The 14226-nt window shown below is 39.2% G+C and overlaps 2 protein-coding genes across 3 annotated transcripts; one reads left to right on the top strand and one right to left on the bottom strand.

Annotated features, from left to right (window-relative positions):
• The first annotated feature begins 1147 nt into the window (after positions 1-1147).
• On the top strand, positions 1148-5383 carry LOC128457529 (claudin-7-B). Its single transcript, XM_053442262.1, has 4 exons — positions 1148-1542; positions 3807-3971; positions 4057-4141; positions 4416-5383. Exons 1-4 carry the CDS (start codon positions 1320-1322, stop codon positions 4567-4569), a joined length of 627 nt encoding a protein of 208 aa, XP_053298237.1. The 5' UTR covers positions 1148-1319; the 3' UTR covers positions 4570-5383.
• A 2493-nt stretch (positions 5384-7876) lies between these two features.
• Positions 7877-13719, bottom strand: npm1a (nucleophosmin 1a). Of its 2 annotated transcripts, none has more exons than XM_053441614.1 (11): positions 13550-13719; positions 12195-12274; positions 11420-11539; positions 11219-11312; positions 11006-11121; positions 10854-10912; positions 10029-10083; positions 9861-9941; positions 9668-9781; positions 9486-9560; positions 7877-9033 (listed from the first exon to the last, which is right to left on the bottom strand). In XM_053441614.1, the coding sequence occupies exons 1-11, from the start codon at positions 13596-13598 to the stop codon at positions 8983-8985; spliced, it is 894 nt and encodes a 297-aa protein (XP_053297589.1). In that variant the 5' UTR covers positions 13599-13719; the 3' UTR covers positions 7877-8982. The 2 variants fall into 2 exon arrangements, with proteins under 2 accessions (XP_053297589.1, XP_053297590.1); XM_053441615.1 differs by having other exon boundaries at positions 9668-9778.
• Between the last annotated feature and the right edge of the window lie 507 nt (positions 13720-14226).

The raw sequence follows: 14226 nt of genomic DNA, 5'->3' as shown, positions 1-14226 counted from the left end.
AATCATGCAGTGTTTTGCCCAGAATTAAATATTTATACAAAAAGTAACATCCCACTTTCGTTTATGTTAATGTAATTTCCCATTCTACACAATTGCTTATGCTCCTCTTCTGTGCAGCTCCACTTATTTTTAGGGAAACAGGTTAATATGCCTCTGCTTACCTGCAATATAACTGGCCTGCAGCTAAATAGAGAAATCACGAAGCTGTATTTATGAAAATGCATGTACTACAGATAAAAGCATTAAAAACACTTGTTGATCTCTATCTTATGGTTGAACTTATAATAGCCTGAATATAATATGTACTGTGTCATTAATATCGTTGACATATACAGGTTTTTTTTGTAACTGTTGAAAAATAATGTGTAGTGCAATGTCTTTAAACTTTCTCCTTACTATATATCTCACAATCATTACAGTGAATTACTAATACTGGCTCAAGTGTCCACTTTTATTTGGGAAATATTTTACCAGGACGGTATGATAAAAAATGACAGAATATAATATAAAAGATAAAAAACCTTTATATCAGTTGATATGGATAATTATCACAATTAATGCCACATTATTATTCTTGTTTCGTTTAAATACAGATGTTAGCTCCTAAGTAAAGGTCCCGGTTTTAAACTCGTATCTATGGACAGAGAATGACTATATATATAACTATATACATTATGAGATTTTATTGTCCATATAACATCATCATTTAAAATCAAATTAACTATAAACTATAAACCATATTTAAGTAGTTATTAACTGAAGTTATTGTTTTTATAATTGATGTACATACTATAAATATTATCTTATTAAAGAATGACGGCTATTTTGCCAGGTGCAGTATAAATTAAGCTATTATTGTAGACAGTGTGGTTTTTGCTTTTTGTTATGATGAACCACAGGCTGTATGTGATGAACACGTATCTCCGAGTGTACGGTGTCTCGAATGGTTCAGTTTCAGTTAACTCTGACATCATGATACTTCAGGTGTTCGACGCCACGACCTGATGAGTCGAAACTACGTGCGCGTCCCCGCCCACCAGCAACACAAACCGCCTAAAAAAGCTCGTCCCCGCTGCTTCCTAACCATTCAAGGTGCGGCAGAGGAACAGGTGCGCGAGGAGCTCCCGAGAGGAAGAGAATAAAAACTATCTTAACTTTTAACTTGATTCAGAGAGACGAGTAGTAAGTAGTAAGTAAACAAGTGAGCAGCCCAGCGACTTTAACTACAGCCAGAGAGGAGTGGGGGGTTTTAACCTTCACAGCAGGTGAGCGACTCCCTTTCGAAGAAGAAGAATAAGCAGCAGAGGAAGAAGAGGAAAATGGCAAATTCCGGTCTGCAGATGCTGGGCTTCGCCCTGGCCCTGCTGGGAATCATTGGACTGATCATTGGGACCATTCTGCCGCAGTGGAAGATGTCCTCCTATGCCGGGGACAACATCATCACGGCGATAGCCATGTACGAGGGGCTGTGGATGAGCTGCGCCTTCCAGAGCACCGGGCAGATCCAGTGCAAGGTGTACGACTCCATACTGCAGCTCAACGGTCAGTAACTCCGCTCGTCCAAGTGGTTTTCAAAGAGTTGTGTCCTCTGGAGCAGAAAGTCCCAAACGGAGACTGTCCGGATTGCAGGTCGTGGACAGGCCTGTTGAATGAGCGCCTTCGTCTTACATGTTCTGTCTAAGAGAAACTTATCATGGCAGATTTTAAAGACCAAAGTCTGTAGTTCAAACTCTAAAGTTCTCGTTGCATTAATTCTACAAAATCAAATTATTTCACTCCCTTAACTTATTGTTTTCAGCTTTCATACATTTTTTTTTCTTTTTTCTTAATCCATCAGCCTCTTTTAATCTATTACTTTTTACTCCGGGATATTTTGTATCCCTTTTTATTTTGCTTTCAGATTTCTTTAAACTGTGCTTCCTGTATGAGGTGTGCCTCCAGTTAGCGTGTGGCAGGCCAGAGACCGCAGTAACGTGTTGTTCTTGAGGCCATTTTCTACAGATGGTGATGGTGGCACCAGATCACTGTGGCTCTGACTAACCGGTTTTGTCACATATTAACTCCCCTTTTTATTCCCTCGGAAAGTGCAGCTAACTTTGTTGAAGCCGCACAATCGGGCCTCACCTTCACAGAGCAGCAGATCGCCAACATGTCACTGCAGGATATCGGCTTTTAAATATAGACTAATGTTCAATTTGAACCCATTTCCTCTTTAATGTGGAAATGGGTGTATCACTCTTACACCTGGACAATGATTATCCTGTAGCCAGTAAAGTCACCACCCCTCCTCCTCTTCCTCCTCCTGCATGTGTGGCTAACCTCATTGTGGGACTTAAATTACACAGGTGGAGGTTAACCAATACCAGTATGGATCACTGTATAGTCAACACAGCCTCCCCCCTCAACAGACAGTTGCTTTGTCTTTGGCCTGCAGGCCACAAACCCATTCGTTCGTTGCATTGGTTCACGAGTTGAAAATATTCAACTTTGTATTTCACAATGAAATACAATATATTGCATTTAGTTGAATTAATCTAAATGTTTGAGCGCAACACATAATGAAAAGTTTAAACGAGTTCAGTCGGCTGTACTTCCTGCTTATGTGGTAGTGTGGGTTGTTCAGGTGCAGAAGTAGAATTGAACATTAAGTGCACACTCATTGTGGGCCAGGAACTAAAAAGAAAAAGCACACGGAACATCAACTGTTTATAACTCTTTATCTTCCTGTCTGCTATCGTAAAACCAGTGGTTAAATGGGTCACTAGTAGCACGACGGTTGGTTGTTTTCAAATTCAGATGACTGGTAGAGAGCCCTCAGGCATAACGTGCCTTTTTTTTACAGTTTTGTATACAGATTCCTCTCGATTCAACATTTGATTATCAACATTTACTGCTCTAAAGAAAATGTTGGCTATGGGGGCGTAGCTCACAAAATGGACATTTTCCCCAAATAGTGTCGTTTTTGTTAATATTCTTTTTTATCTTGCTTATCAAAACATCTGATAGAATATCTACAGCACAATGAGTCTTTATCGCCTCTTCAAATAAGAACACAAACAACTCTGATAAACATTGTGTGAGTAAAGCTTTTGTAAAGATATGGAGCAAGTGCACAAATAATGACTCACTACTCAGAAAAATACCTGCTCCGGATCTACTAACCCACACCTGTAGTTTTAAAAGCGCAGGACAATGGTTGAAAAAATGTTTACAACAACGAAACCCCTGAACTGCTGCTTTTGCATTTAAAAGTCACATTTGGACATTCTTCACATTCTAGCCTAGCTTCGATTTCGGAAACTTCCACCTGCTGAAAAGCGGCCTGTGTGCACCTGAAATTGGGAGTGTCTTCCTTGTAATGAAACCTGAAACCTGGTTAAACCGGTTTCTGACTTGCACGCATTGCAAACCCACACACCCACTCCCCTCTACCCTCCCCCTTTCCCTCCTCCTCCCCCTGCTGCAGTTTCTTTGGCCTTCCTGTTAGAGCCAGTTTCTGTGTTGCGTTGTCAAAGGGAGCGGCGAAGAGACCCAAGAGACAGAAGCTAGTCTGTTTCACACAAACACTGACTGTTTATAAGGGCATGAAAGCGACTCTGCAACAATATTAAGGCTTTTAGATACATACAAGTGTCGTCGTCACAAATCATGGTAGATTTGAACTCAAACGCCAATAGTTGTGTTGTAGTTTATTTAGCCTAGTAAAACCTGTTAAGACTTGCCCCACCCCGGCTCAATGAACTGACTGTTGTTGATTGTTTATTTGTCAGAAAAACAGAATAACCGTCTCCCGCCCTCCTTTCCAGGTGCCCTCCAGGCAACCCGCGCCCTCATGATCATCGCCATCATCGTTTCGCTGGCTGGTCTGGGTGTAGCATGCATGGGAATGAAGTGCACCAACTGTGGAGGAGATGACAAAGCGCGCAAGTCCAAGATCGCCATGACTGGAGGCATCATCGTCCTGATTGGATGTAAGAAGTCATTTAATCATTTCCTTTTTGTGTTTTATCCCTTGATTTGTAAGCGCTTCAGTCCTAATGTTCTTCACTCTTACAGCTTTGTGTTCCGTTGTTGCCTGCTCTTGGTACGCTCACGACATCATCCAGGCCTTCTACAACCCTTTCACCCCTGTCAATACCAAGTAAGTCAATGGCAACAAGTTCGTTGTTGTGTACTCTGTGCGGTTATTTAGTCTCAAAATCCGCCCACATAAAAAAGCCTGCTCATCGATTGCACAGAACAGAATCCGTGAGTGGAAGGGTATATTCACGATTTAGCTTTTTGCTCTATGGTAACAACAGTGGTTCTGGGAGCAAAGCATGTCCATACATGCTAGTCTATCCCTTCTATCTAAATATTTGCGTCCACTTGCTTTGATTTTTTTTTTTTTTTAATGCTTGTACATCTCTTTCAAGGTACGAGTTTGGATCTGCCATCTTCATCGCCTGGGCTGGAGCTTTCCTGGCCCTAATTGGAGGTGCCATGCTGGCAGCGTCTTGCCCACGGGGCAAATCCACATCTCCGAAGTATCCCATCTCCAGACCCCCCAGCAGCAAGGAATACGTTTGAACGGGACTGGGATTCAATGAAAGGACACTTTGACATTTGTGCTTGACCAACTCTGAGATTTTAACAACGTCGAAAAATATGTATCCAGCAGGTGGCAATCAGTACCGTTTGTTTTTAATTTGTATTTTAGTTTCTTCAAGGCTACCCTGTGATGTTACTGAAATATTATTTTAACAGACTCATTCAAGTTTTTAAATATATAAGCAGTTTACTTCTAAAAATGCGCTCACTGTCTTTGCCTTTTCCGGAACTGCAGAGTGACACAATCCAGCTAACCCCTGTAATGCTCTAAGTTGTTCAACCGGTATGCAGTACATATTTTCACATGCTGCATGCTAGAGTGTGCTCTGCATTAATGGAGAATGCAATGTGTTAGGAAAATAGTTTGCATGCACTGACCAGAGATCAGATACGTCAGTGGTGAACTCTACAGCCATTTTATTCCTGTTTAGGCTACATGCCTAACAATGTGCTCCCATTTATTCCCATGTTGGTGCCCTCTTTATATGAACAAGACATTCACAAGTTCAGACAATTTTTTTTTATAATCCAAATGCTGCCGTGAAACTTTGAATATATAAATTGCAACTTACTGATTCCATTTTATTGCCAATATCAAACAGCGTGACAAATGATGTAAGCCATTTCTCCACTCCTTTTGCAATGATTACTGTTTGTGTAAAATTTTTATTTTATTTACAATAACTCTCACTGCACCCATCAAATTCTCAGTTTTTAAAACTTTGTAACATGTGATTTGTTGTGTTTCTTGTCTTTTTGTTGTACATAAAATAAAAGTGAAAAATACACTGTTTTTTGGTTTTGGTCCTTAATTCAAGAGTTAATCTTGTTTCATACACCATGCCACTCAAGGAGCTTTACAAGAAATTATTTAAATCTGGCCTGATTTACAATAAACAATTCATAAAATGTATTTTAAGTTAATTAGGAGGTTGGAGGTATGTGTTGCAGTTGAAAAGGTAAATAAGAGGCTACAATAAGTACATGGATCAAATTTCCCCTTGGTGACCAAAAACTTAATGGTCAGCTATGGAGACTTGAAGTATTTATTTATTGCACTCAGATGCATTACACAGAAATCCCTTTAATACATTACGTAATTTTGGTCCTCGACATTGCTGAAGAAAACAGATCCACGAACTCATTCTGGAACTCGAACAGCTGACAGTCTTAACATTACGTCAAACACATTTTCTTCAAACTAAAGGTTTATTGGCATTTAGAAATTGAGCAGACAACAAATCATATTCAGTCAGGAGTCTGAAATCCTCACAGCCACTCTCTCTGGCTGGAAGCCATGTTCCTGTAAGTGAATGAGACGCAGCTTTATATTGGCAACAAAATGAAAGTTTCTATGGTTTTATTGCCACCTTGTGGTAGATACAGGTTACTGTTTTTAGTTGGACATCCATTGACGATATATGGAGCGCATGGACACATTCATATGATGCACGTTTATCTATAGTATGTTTCATGTTGCTCTCAAAAGCATTTTAAAGATCTTGCACAATGTGGGTTATAGTACTATTTCATCACAGAGAAGTGTTTGTATTCCCTTGTCTTTTCACAGTGTCTCGTCTCCACTCACTTTGTCATCATGTGTCTCTAGGCTGGGTTAGGATACTCGTGATTTATTAGACTCAGGGATGTCTTGCTCTAGTTCTGCCTTTGCTTTATTCTCATTCTGCCTGCCACTCATGAATCATTACTCTTTCATCCTGTCAGGCCAGATCACAAAGGTCGTAAAGCTAATGGTTTCTTCCAAAAGTCTCTGCCACTGTCATAAAAACTTAGAGAATATCTTCTTCTTCCTTGTAACTCTGTGGTTGTATCTATATTGTGATAAATTCATTATTCAGGAACTCTATTGTTACACTGCAAAATTGCAAAATGTGCCTATATACAGATTTTAATTAGGCAAATGTATATATATAAAAACGCAACAATATACAATATTGCAATACGGAAAGATACTGTCCTTGATGTTAACTTCTTCCAAGGCACAACAGTCCCTTTATGACAATTATTTTACGTACTAACTGACCTTTATTCAGATTTTCACCAAATTGCACAAAGTCATGAATATCATTCCCCTCAACATTTCAGATTTTTTTTAAATCAAGATCAATGAAGAATCTCTGAAGAATCACCAAAATTGAATGGTTACTTATTGTCTTCTTCTTGAAGCACTCTGTAACAACAGTTTTTAAAAGTCCTATGCAAAGAAAGGCATTATCTTTGTTATATAATCTTACTGAGGAACAACACTTCCACAAGGGTATTAAAATGAAATAAATTCTCTTAGCAAACACATCTTTAGATTTTCTTCAATGGGTAAACACCTGCAGTTTCTGAGCATTTAAAAACAACCCTCTCCCACCTCAAGCACTCTCTCTGTATCTCTGTCTAACACAGTACAGGACCGTTCAGTTGTCACATGACTGCACAGCGATAAAAAACATTCGATCAAGGGTCACATAGTGCAAACAACCTGCACATTAACACTGTGTGCCAGTCTGCAATAGGCAACCCTTCCTCTAATCAAAGCAGATCCAGTTTGTATAAAAATAAACACCTTGCCTGTTTTCAGGCAAGGTGTTTTCAGTCAATGTTTCTAATGTTCTGACACTAAATAAATCCTTGGTAATATTGTAAAAATGTCTTCATATCGGAATATAAAAGGGTGCAGTATGAGCTAAATAAAAATTGTCTTGTATGTTTGTATAAGAATCCTAGTAGATTTGCAGTTTCTTAACTTTTGATAGTTATTTATTTCCATCATTCCTGGGTTGTGTTATGGGTGACACAGCACGATGCCTTCAGGGAAACTGGGTTAACTGAGGTCTTACTGACCTACTCTGCCACTCTCCCTTGATCTGCAGTCGACTAACCCAAACCTGCGAGAACATGATACTTAATAAAGGGATAAGTACTGGAAGCCTTTAAATCCCTAAACACACTCACAGCTCAGAGATGACAAATCATACAAGTTATAATACAAGCTCAAAGGCTATACAAATAATTTAAGATGGACTAATTTCATGTGTACTTGTACGTGGAATATCAGTACATAATCTACAGCACAATTGTCCACGTGGTTCTCAATCTACAAATTCTGTTGCCTTCTGTCTACAAGCAAAAGGACAATTATGTATATAGTATCTCAAAATATGTAGGTGGACATAACCATATATAATCCCAAAATCAAGGTACTGGATGGATCAAAAGTTGAATTGAAACTTCTCGAAATTTTAAAAAGGAGGCGTTCAGTAAAATGATAAACAGATTTGTCTTCAACATGTCCACAGCTTTTTATTCTCGCTGCACAGAAACAGAACAGTTGTAATGAAGCCAGATCCTTTATTTAATCAATCTCATTGACGGCGAGCTTACACCCACAGCATATTTAAATCAAACAAAAGCATTAGATTTTTGCAAACATGGAATGAGCTGCTTCTAACAGGCCAAATGCAAACACTTACACCATCAATTAAACTTCAAACGATCAAGTGAAATGGGCTAATTATAACGTCAGGTGTATTTTTTGTATTGTATAGAACATCTCCACATCTGCAATATCTGGTTTGAAAAGATTTAGCAATGCAAAAAACAAACTCTTTCATGCAGTCTGTCACCTGATGAGCAAATACTTAAACTTTAGCCTGTTGGATATCGGTAGTCATGGCAGATAAACCAAGAGAGCAGAGGTGGAAGGTGCTGCTCTGGTTTCTCTTGGCTCTAAAACGGTTGATGGGAGTTTTAATCCAAATGGTGAACCATGGACGGACGGTAAAATGTAGGAAAATGGCAAGAACCTTTGAATTCAGACAAAATCTTCCAACTTAAAAAAAGCAAGTGAAGGGGTCTTTACTACAGGAATCTCACAGCAGCATAAACAATCAACACATTTCAAAAAGTGCAGTTTTCACTGAAGTGCTTGGTGATAATTCACCAAAGCTGATGTTTTACTGACTGAAAAGAAGTTATTTTGAACTGCCCGGTTTCAAGTCTTTCATTTTAGGAAATGTGTTTTTTTTATTATCGTTTTTGCATTCAATGCTGCCAGAAAAACAAAATTATCTACCGAGAAATTTATTTACACATCTACAAAGATGCTAATTTGTACGTCTCTCCTCTCAGGGTTTATTCAACAAACCAAATAATATCTCTGCCCCAGTGAGTAATATGGAGGTGGAAACATGATGCAACATCACCGGGCACGCTCGCCAGCCACATCACTACCTGTACAGTCTCTTCATGCAGGAGGGCAGACGGAGGCTGGATTAGACTTTTTATGGATTCATGACGACGAGTTGGGACTGAGTTTGGCTACAGAGATGCGATGATATAAACGAGTCATAAAAAGAGTTAATAAAACTGTTGTGTAGGTTGTTATTTAGCATCCGCCACCGTCTGTCTCCACTTCCACAGATCCGCGACGTCCTAAGGGAAAACAATCAAAATAAACACATTGAAAAAAGGCTGTTGATTGGAGTGGAGTTGGCAATATAAAATAAAATCCAAATCTGCACAATGAAATAATTTAGGGTATTTAATTTGTTTCTACAACTGTGAGAATTATATATTAGGTGGGTCCCTGGTGGTAAGAACAACTACATGGTCTATAAAGCAGAACACACTGGATAGTTAACAACTGTGTACAAGGGATCTGTGGCTTTTCTATAATTTGCCAACTTTGCACCTAGATTTTATGACAAACATTGTAACCCTGGTGGTGAATAGTTGTAAAGAAATAGTTTATTATTACTCTATTGACAAAATATTAATAGATAGGAGTGGGGAGTAGTAGTTATGCCAAATATATTAATGTTAACAAGTGGGTTCCTTATAAGTAGGGAAGAAGAGTTTGAAGCAACTTTAACTCAGTACCATACCTTGGCTTCAGAGACTTTGTAGCCGTGCTTCACGAAGTTCTCAAACTTGGGCTGAGCTTTGGGTAATGTCACTCCCTGTAAGAAAACCATTACAATTCATGAACGGATTTAAATTCAACACTTCTACACACAGTAATCAAACTAGTTTAACTTTAATAAAAAAAAAGCACAACGACACCAACCTTGTTAACTGCCTCCATAATCTTGGCTTTAATCTCAGGAACTGTGAGAATAACCTTTGGAGTTGTTGGCGTTTTAGGTGTCCTGGTACCTTTTCCTTTAGGGGTCTTATCCTGCTGAGAACATATAACATTTATTTCATAAGACACTAACTATTCAGTAGATAATAATAAGTTAATGTGTATGAATTGTTACCTGTGTCTTAGCTGGAGTGGTGGGTTTGGGACTCTTGCCATTCTGAGCAGGGGTCTTTTTTTTGGATGGTGTTGCCTTGGCCTGTAAAAAGACCACATGCAGCTTTAATGGGAGAACACTTCGGTTTATTCAGCTGCTACTAAGTGACTTTAAAATCTGTTCATTTACCTTAACAGGCGATTCTTCCTCCTCGCTCTCATCATCCTCCTCATCATCACCATCCCTGAAAGAGAGAAAAAAACAATAAGGATAAAAAAAATGAAAAGCTGCGCAAAAGGACAGTCACACTTAAATGTCTGACCAATTATAAAAAGTGTATGTTTGAGAAGTTCTCTAAAGCGGCTGTGATTCATATGTAGGAGGCTACAATATCCTCTGTACACATGACAAGATGCTCTTCAATGTGAACTGTTTTCTTTAAAACAGAAATTTGAAACAGAACTGGTTCAAATTATTGTCCCCAGTGCTGCACCACAACCTGTCACAGGTATAACTCAGATTCATGTTTCGTTTTCATTGAGAGAAAACAGGCCCCAATTAATCAAGTATCACAGTCTTAACAGATTCAATGGAAAGTTGAACTCATCAGAATTCCATTAATGCTCGCATGAACAAAGACGACCAAGTTTAGTGCCAAAGTCAGTCATGAAACAACAATCAGCTGCTGTTAGAAACGCTGAAAGATGCTTTAAGGTGAAGCTCTTGATATCAGTTACACCTGTTGGCTTCAAGAGGAGCTGATCAGCTGAATGTTCCAAGAGGAGCGACTTCAACATGCAGTTAGAAACTTTGAGAGATTGATCCAAAATCTTAAATTGTTGCCGGGGGTCAAGATGTTCAGGCAAAATGTATATAAAATATTATCTGATGATAAAACTCTGATTTAAAGTATTATTATCACAGGCAAAAACTGCGAGAGTTTTTAATCTTCCATAGCGCACCCCATTGTGTTTGTAATAGATTTGACCAAATATGTGAAACCCTGGCACTCACTCATCATCATCCTCATCTTCATCGTCATCATCCTCCTCAATCTCCATTTTCATCTTTTTCTGGAAGGAGGTAAAATACGAGTTGTGGTCATTTCAACTGAGACAGATTTGAAACTGAAGCTACAATTAGATTGTAAAAGCTGTAAAACAAACCTGAGACTTGACCGCAGGAGAGGAAGCAGGTCTCTTCTTTGATGTTGCGACTTCATTTTCTTCCTCCTCTTCCTCTACATCACTGTCTTCATCAAAAGACTGCTCAGATTCCATCACTTTAGACACAAAAGAATAGATGAGGTGAAGAATGGTTTGGCTGTGCACGTTCCTAAACACGTCAAACACCCTGATATTCTTGTCACAAATACTCACTGACGAGGTGCTGTCCACTGATGTGGATCGGACCAGAACCTGCCTTGAGACGGAAAACCGCTGGAGGTGTGATTGTGAAACCACCAAGACAAACCTGCAACGAGAATTCAGATTTTTGTATATACTTTATTCCCCCCCAATCGCAGTTGAGTCTGTTTAGTGCGCCTGTACACAAACGCAGACAAGAAGGCTTTTACTCACGCTGGGCAGGGTCGAGGGCTTCAGTGAAACCAGTGCTGCCTTAATTTTCTGACCCTCTGCGTCTTGTCCTTCCACCTCCACCATGTGAAGTACGTCTTTTGTGGCGGGGTCAACGCAGGCCTACGGACGACAAGAACGAACTGTGATTCTATGGCCAGAGGCTATCTCATGATCAACAAGTGCTAAAGCAATCTTCTTAAGTACCACCCTCTCATTTTGGATCTTGCATTATGGGCATCAATTGTTGATACTTTAGAAAACAGGTGTTTTTGTGTAAAAAAAAAAAAGGGTGCCACTGTACACTTTTTTTTTTATTTGACTGGTCTACAAAAATGACCATCACAATATTCTAGAAGACAAGACAGTCGTTGACCTTCAACATGTCAAAACAAAGACAACAGGTTTCATATAAAATAACGAAAAGAAGAAAATTCTTCAGAATACTTAAAAATAGGCAGAAACAGAATATTTTCTTAAATAATCGTTAAGAGAATTTATCAATTTGCAAAACAGTTGCCGGTTAAGCCTACAATTCCAATCGACTAATAATTTCAACACAAAACAGGTTCTCATGAAACTTGGAGAAGAAATTCTCTTATCTTTCTTAATCATTGGGAGATAGGGAGTTTTTCCTGTCTTCTTGGTTTTCCCAGGGAATAATCAGTGGTTTTCATTAATTCATGTTGAGCCTTGGCAGACCGATGCGCTCTACTGAGTGTCTTTCTAGTTTGTTCTTCTTATGAAAGTCTCCCACATTGGATGTCCGGGTACTTACCATCCTCAGATCTAACTGGTGCTCAAAGTCATCATCCTCGGGATTGAACAACACTTCTTTTCCAGCTTCCAGCACACAGCCTGTTACAAAGATTTCAAACAATAGTTAATGAATGAACACAAAGTTTCCCAACAACAGAAAGTGGAGGCATATGAATCTGATGGATTCGTCACGGTCTTAAAAACTTTTCTGTAGGCGAGTGTAAGGTGCTGTATTGCTAGTGCACACAGGGGGGCGCCATACAAATGACTGATAATGAATATCTCCACATGGCCCGGTCAAAAGGAAGTCAGGAGAAACATCTTTAAAATCGTTTCACAGCAAACCACGTCTGTGTGGTGAAAATTCAACTGTGTTAGACTGAAGATGCTTCATGAAAAATACGTTTTTACTGTTTTAACAATGGCATATAAACACCATTTAATTGGACTCTACTCATGCTGGTACATATGTATCTAGGTCAATTCACAAGAAATGTATGTCTAATGGAATGACATATGAAGTAAAGGTATAACGAGTACTTTGCTATACATCAGTTTCAGCACGTGTCTCAAAATATTCTATATTCCTCCTGGGAGACAATTGTCAAAATGAGGTTCCCGATTTACTTTATATTTAAATTAAATACATTTTAAACAAGGCTTGGAAATGATTTATAACATAGCAGATGTTTTAAAAACACATTGTATGCGTTTTTAAATCGTATTATTCTCCTCTGGTTAAAACCCATCATATAAGGTCAGACTGGGAGATGATCGAGCCAATCCAATCCTCCTGCAGCTTTATGGAGATTTGACTCGTTGGTTGAACACTGATTTCACTGACTGGATTGAGTTCAAGCTAAAGAAAGTGACGTTTGAGAGGAGACGTCAACGTGGTCCTCGCGAGTTTCAACCATGCGGAGATGATTTTAACCTGACGAGCCAAAAAAACACCAGCTCATACTTCAGCCCGAGCTCGACCTCGATCACACGAACACGGTGGTGAAACCACAGACACACGATTTAGATTCTGGTGGAGAGAAACGTGTGAAATATCAACAATGTGGAAGAGAGACGGGCGCCGCCATGTTGATATCGAACACGTGTTCGACCGCGTTGTTGAGCGGGACTGAGCGGACCTGGGGCTACACGGACACACACGTTACTGACACGTACTATTAAGCACATATGTTAATATCATACATGTGTTAAAATGAAAACAGGCATGTTACAGAAACATGCGCAGCTACATCCCACGTGTTCTGACTGTGTGTGTGTGTGTGTTCGCAGCAGGAGTCAGATGAGGACACGCTCGCTCTGTCTATCTTACTGTCTCTCTCTCTCTAACTCTACACACAGACACATTATTCTCACCGTAAAGGAAGGTCTGTGGCGCCATGGTTTCCTCGTCTAACCCGTTCATTGTGGATGTGGATAGTGATATAGAGTCGGTCTGGTACTGCTGCTCAGAGGTGGAGGAGTAACCGACTACTACAGCTACTAGTTACTAGCTAATCACCCAACCCACGTGTCCCGCCTCCTGTCTTCTTCGGCTGCCGCTGAGTGCAGAGGCCGGAGACTCACAGCGACACCCTGCGGGCGGAAGTGTGGGAAAGCCACTGCACAGTCCACATGTGCACTTATATATAATATGCACTGTAGTATCTGATAGCTTTTTATCTATATCTATCTATCTATCTATCTATCTATTTTATCAATATTTACTTTACAATTTTATCTTTATGCCATTATTTATTTTCTTATATATATATTATATATATAAATATATAGACAGATATACAGATACATAGATAGGCAGACAGACAGATAGATGGATAAATACTGTAGATAGATTAGATACACCACTTTTTACTGCAGTTTCTAAAGTCACACTATTTTTGCTAAACGAAAAGCACACAAAACACACACACGTTTATCTTGATTCATTGATCTTAATGAAAAATAAAATATGACATGTTTGAGGGACTGATATTTATGAGTGTGTGCAATTTGGTGCAGATCCAAATAAAATTCCAGATCTTTTGACTTTA

The sequence above is a fragment of the Pleuronectes platessa genome, chromosome 15 (assembly GCF_947347685.1).
Source record: "Pleuronectes platessa chromosome 15, fPlePla1.1, whole genome shotgun sequence".
Lineage (NCBI taxonomy): Eukaryota > Metazoa > Chordata > Actinopteri > Pleuronectiformes > Pleuronectidae > Pleuronectes > Pleuronectes platessa.
This window is presented reverse-complemented; position numbering and strand designations above follow the sequence as displayed.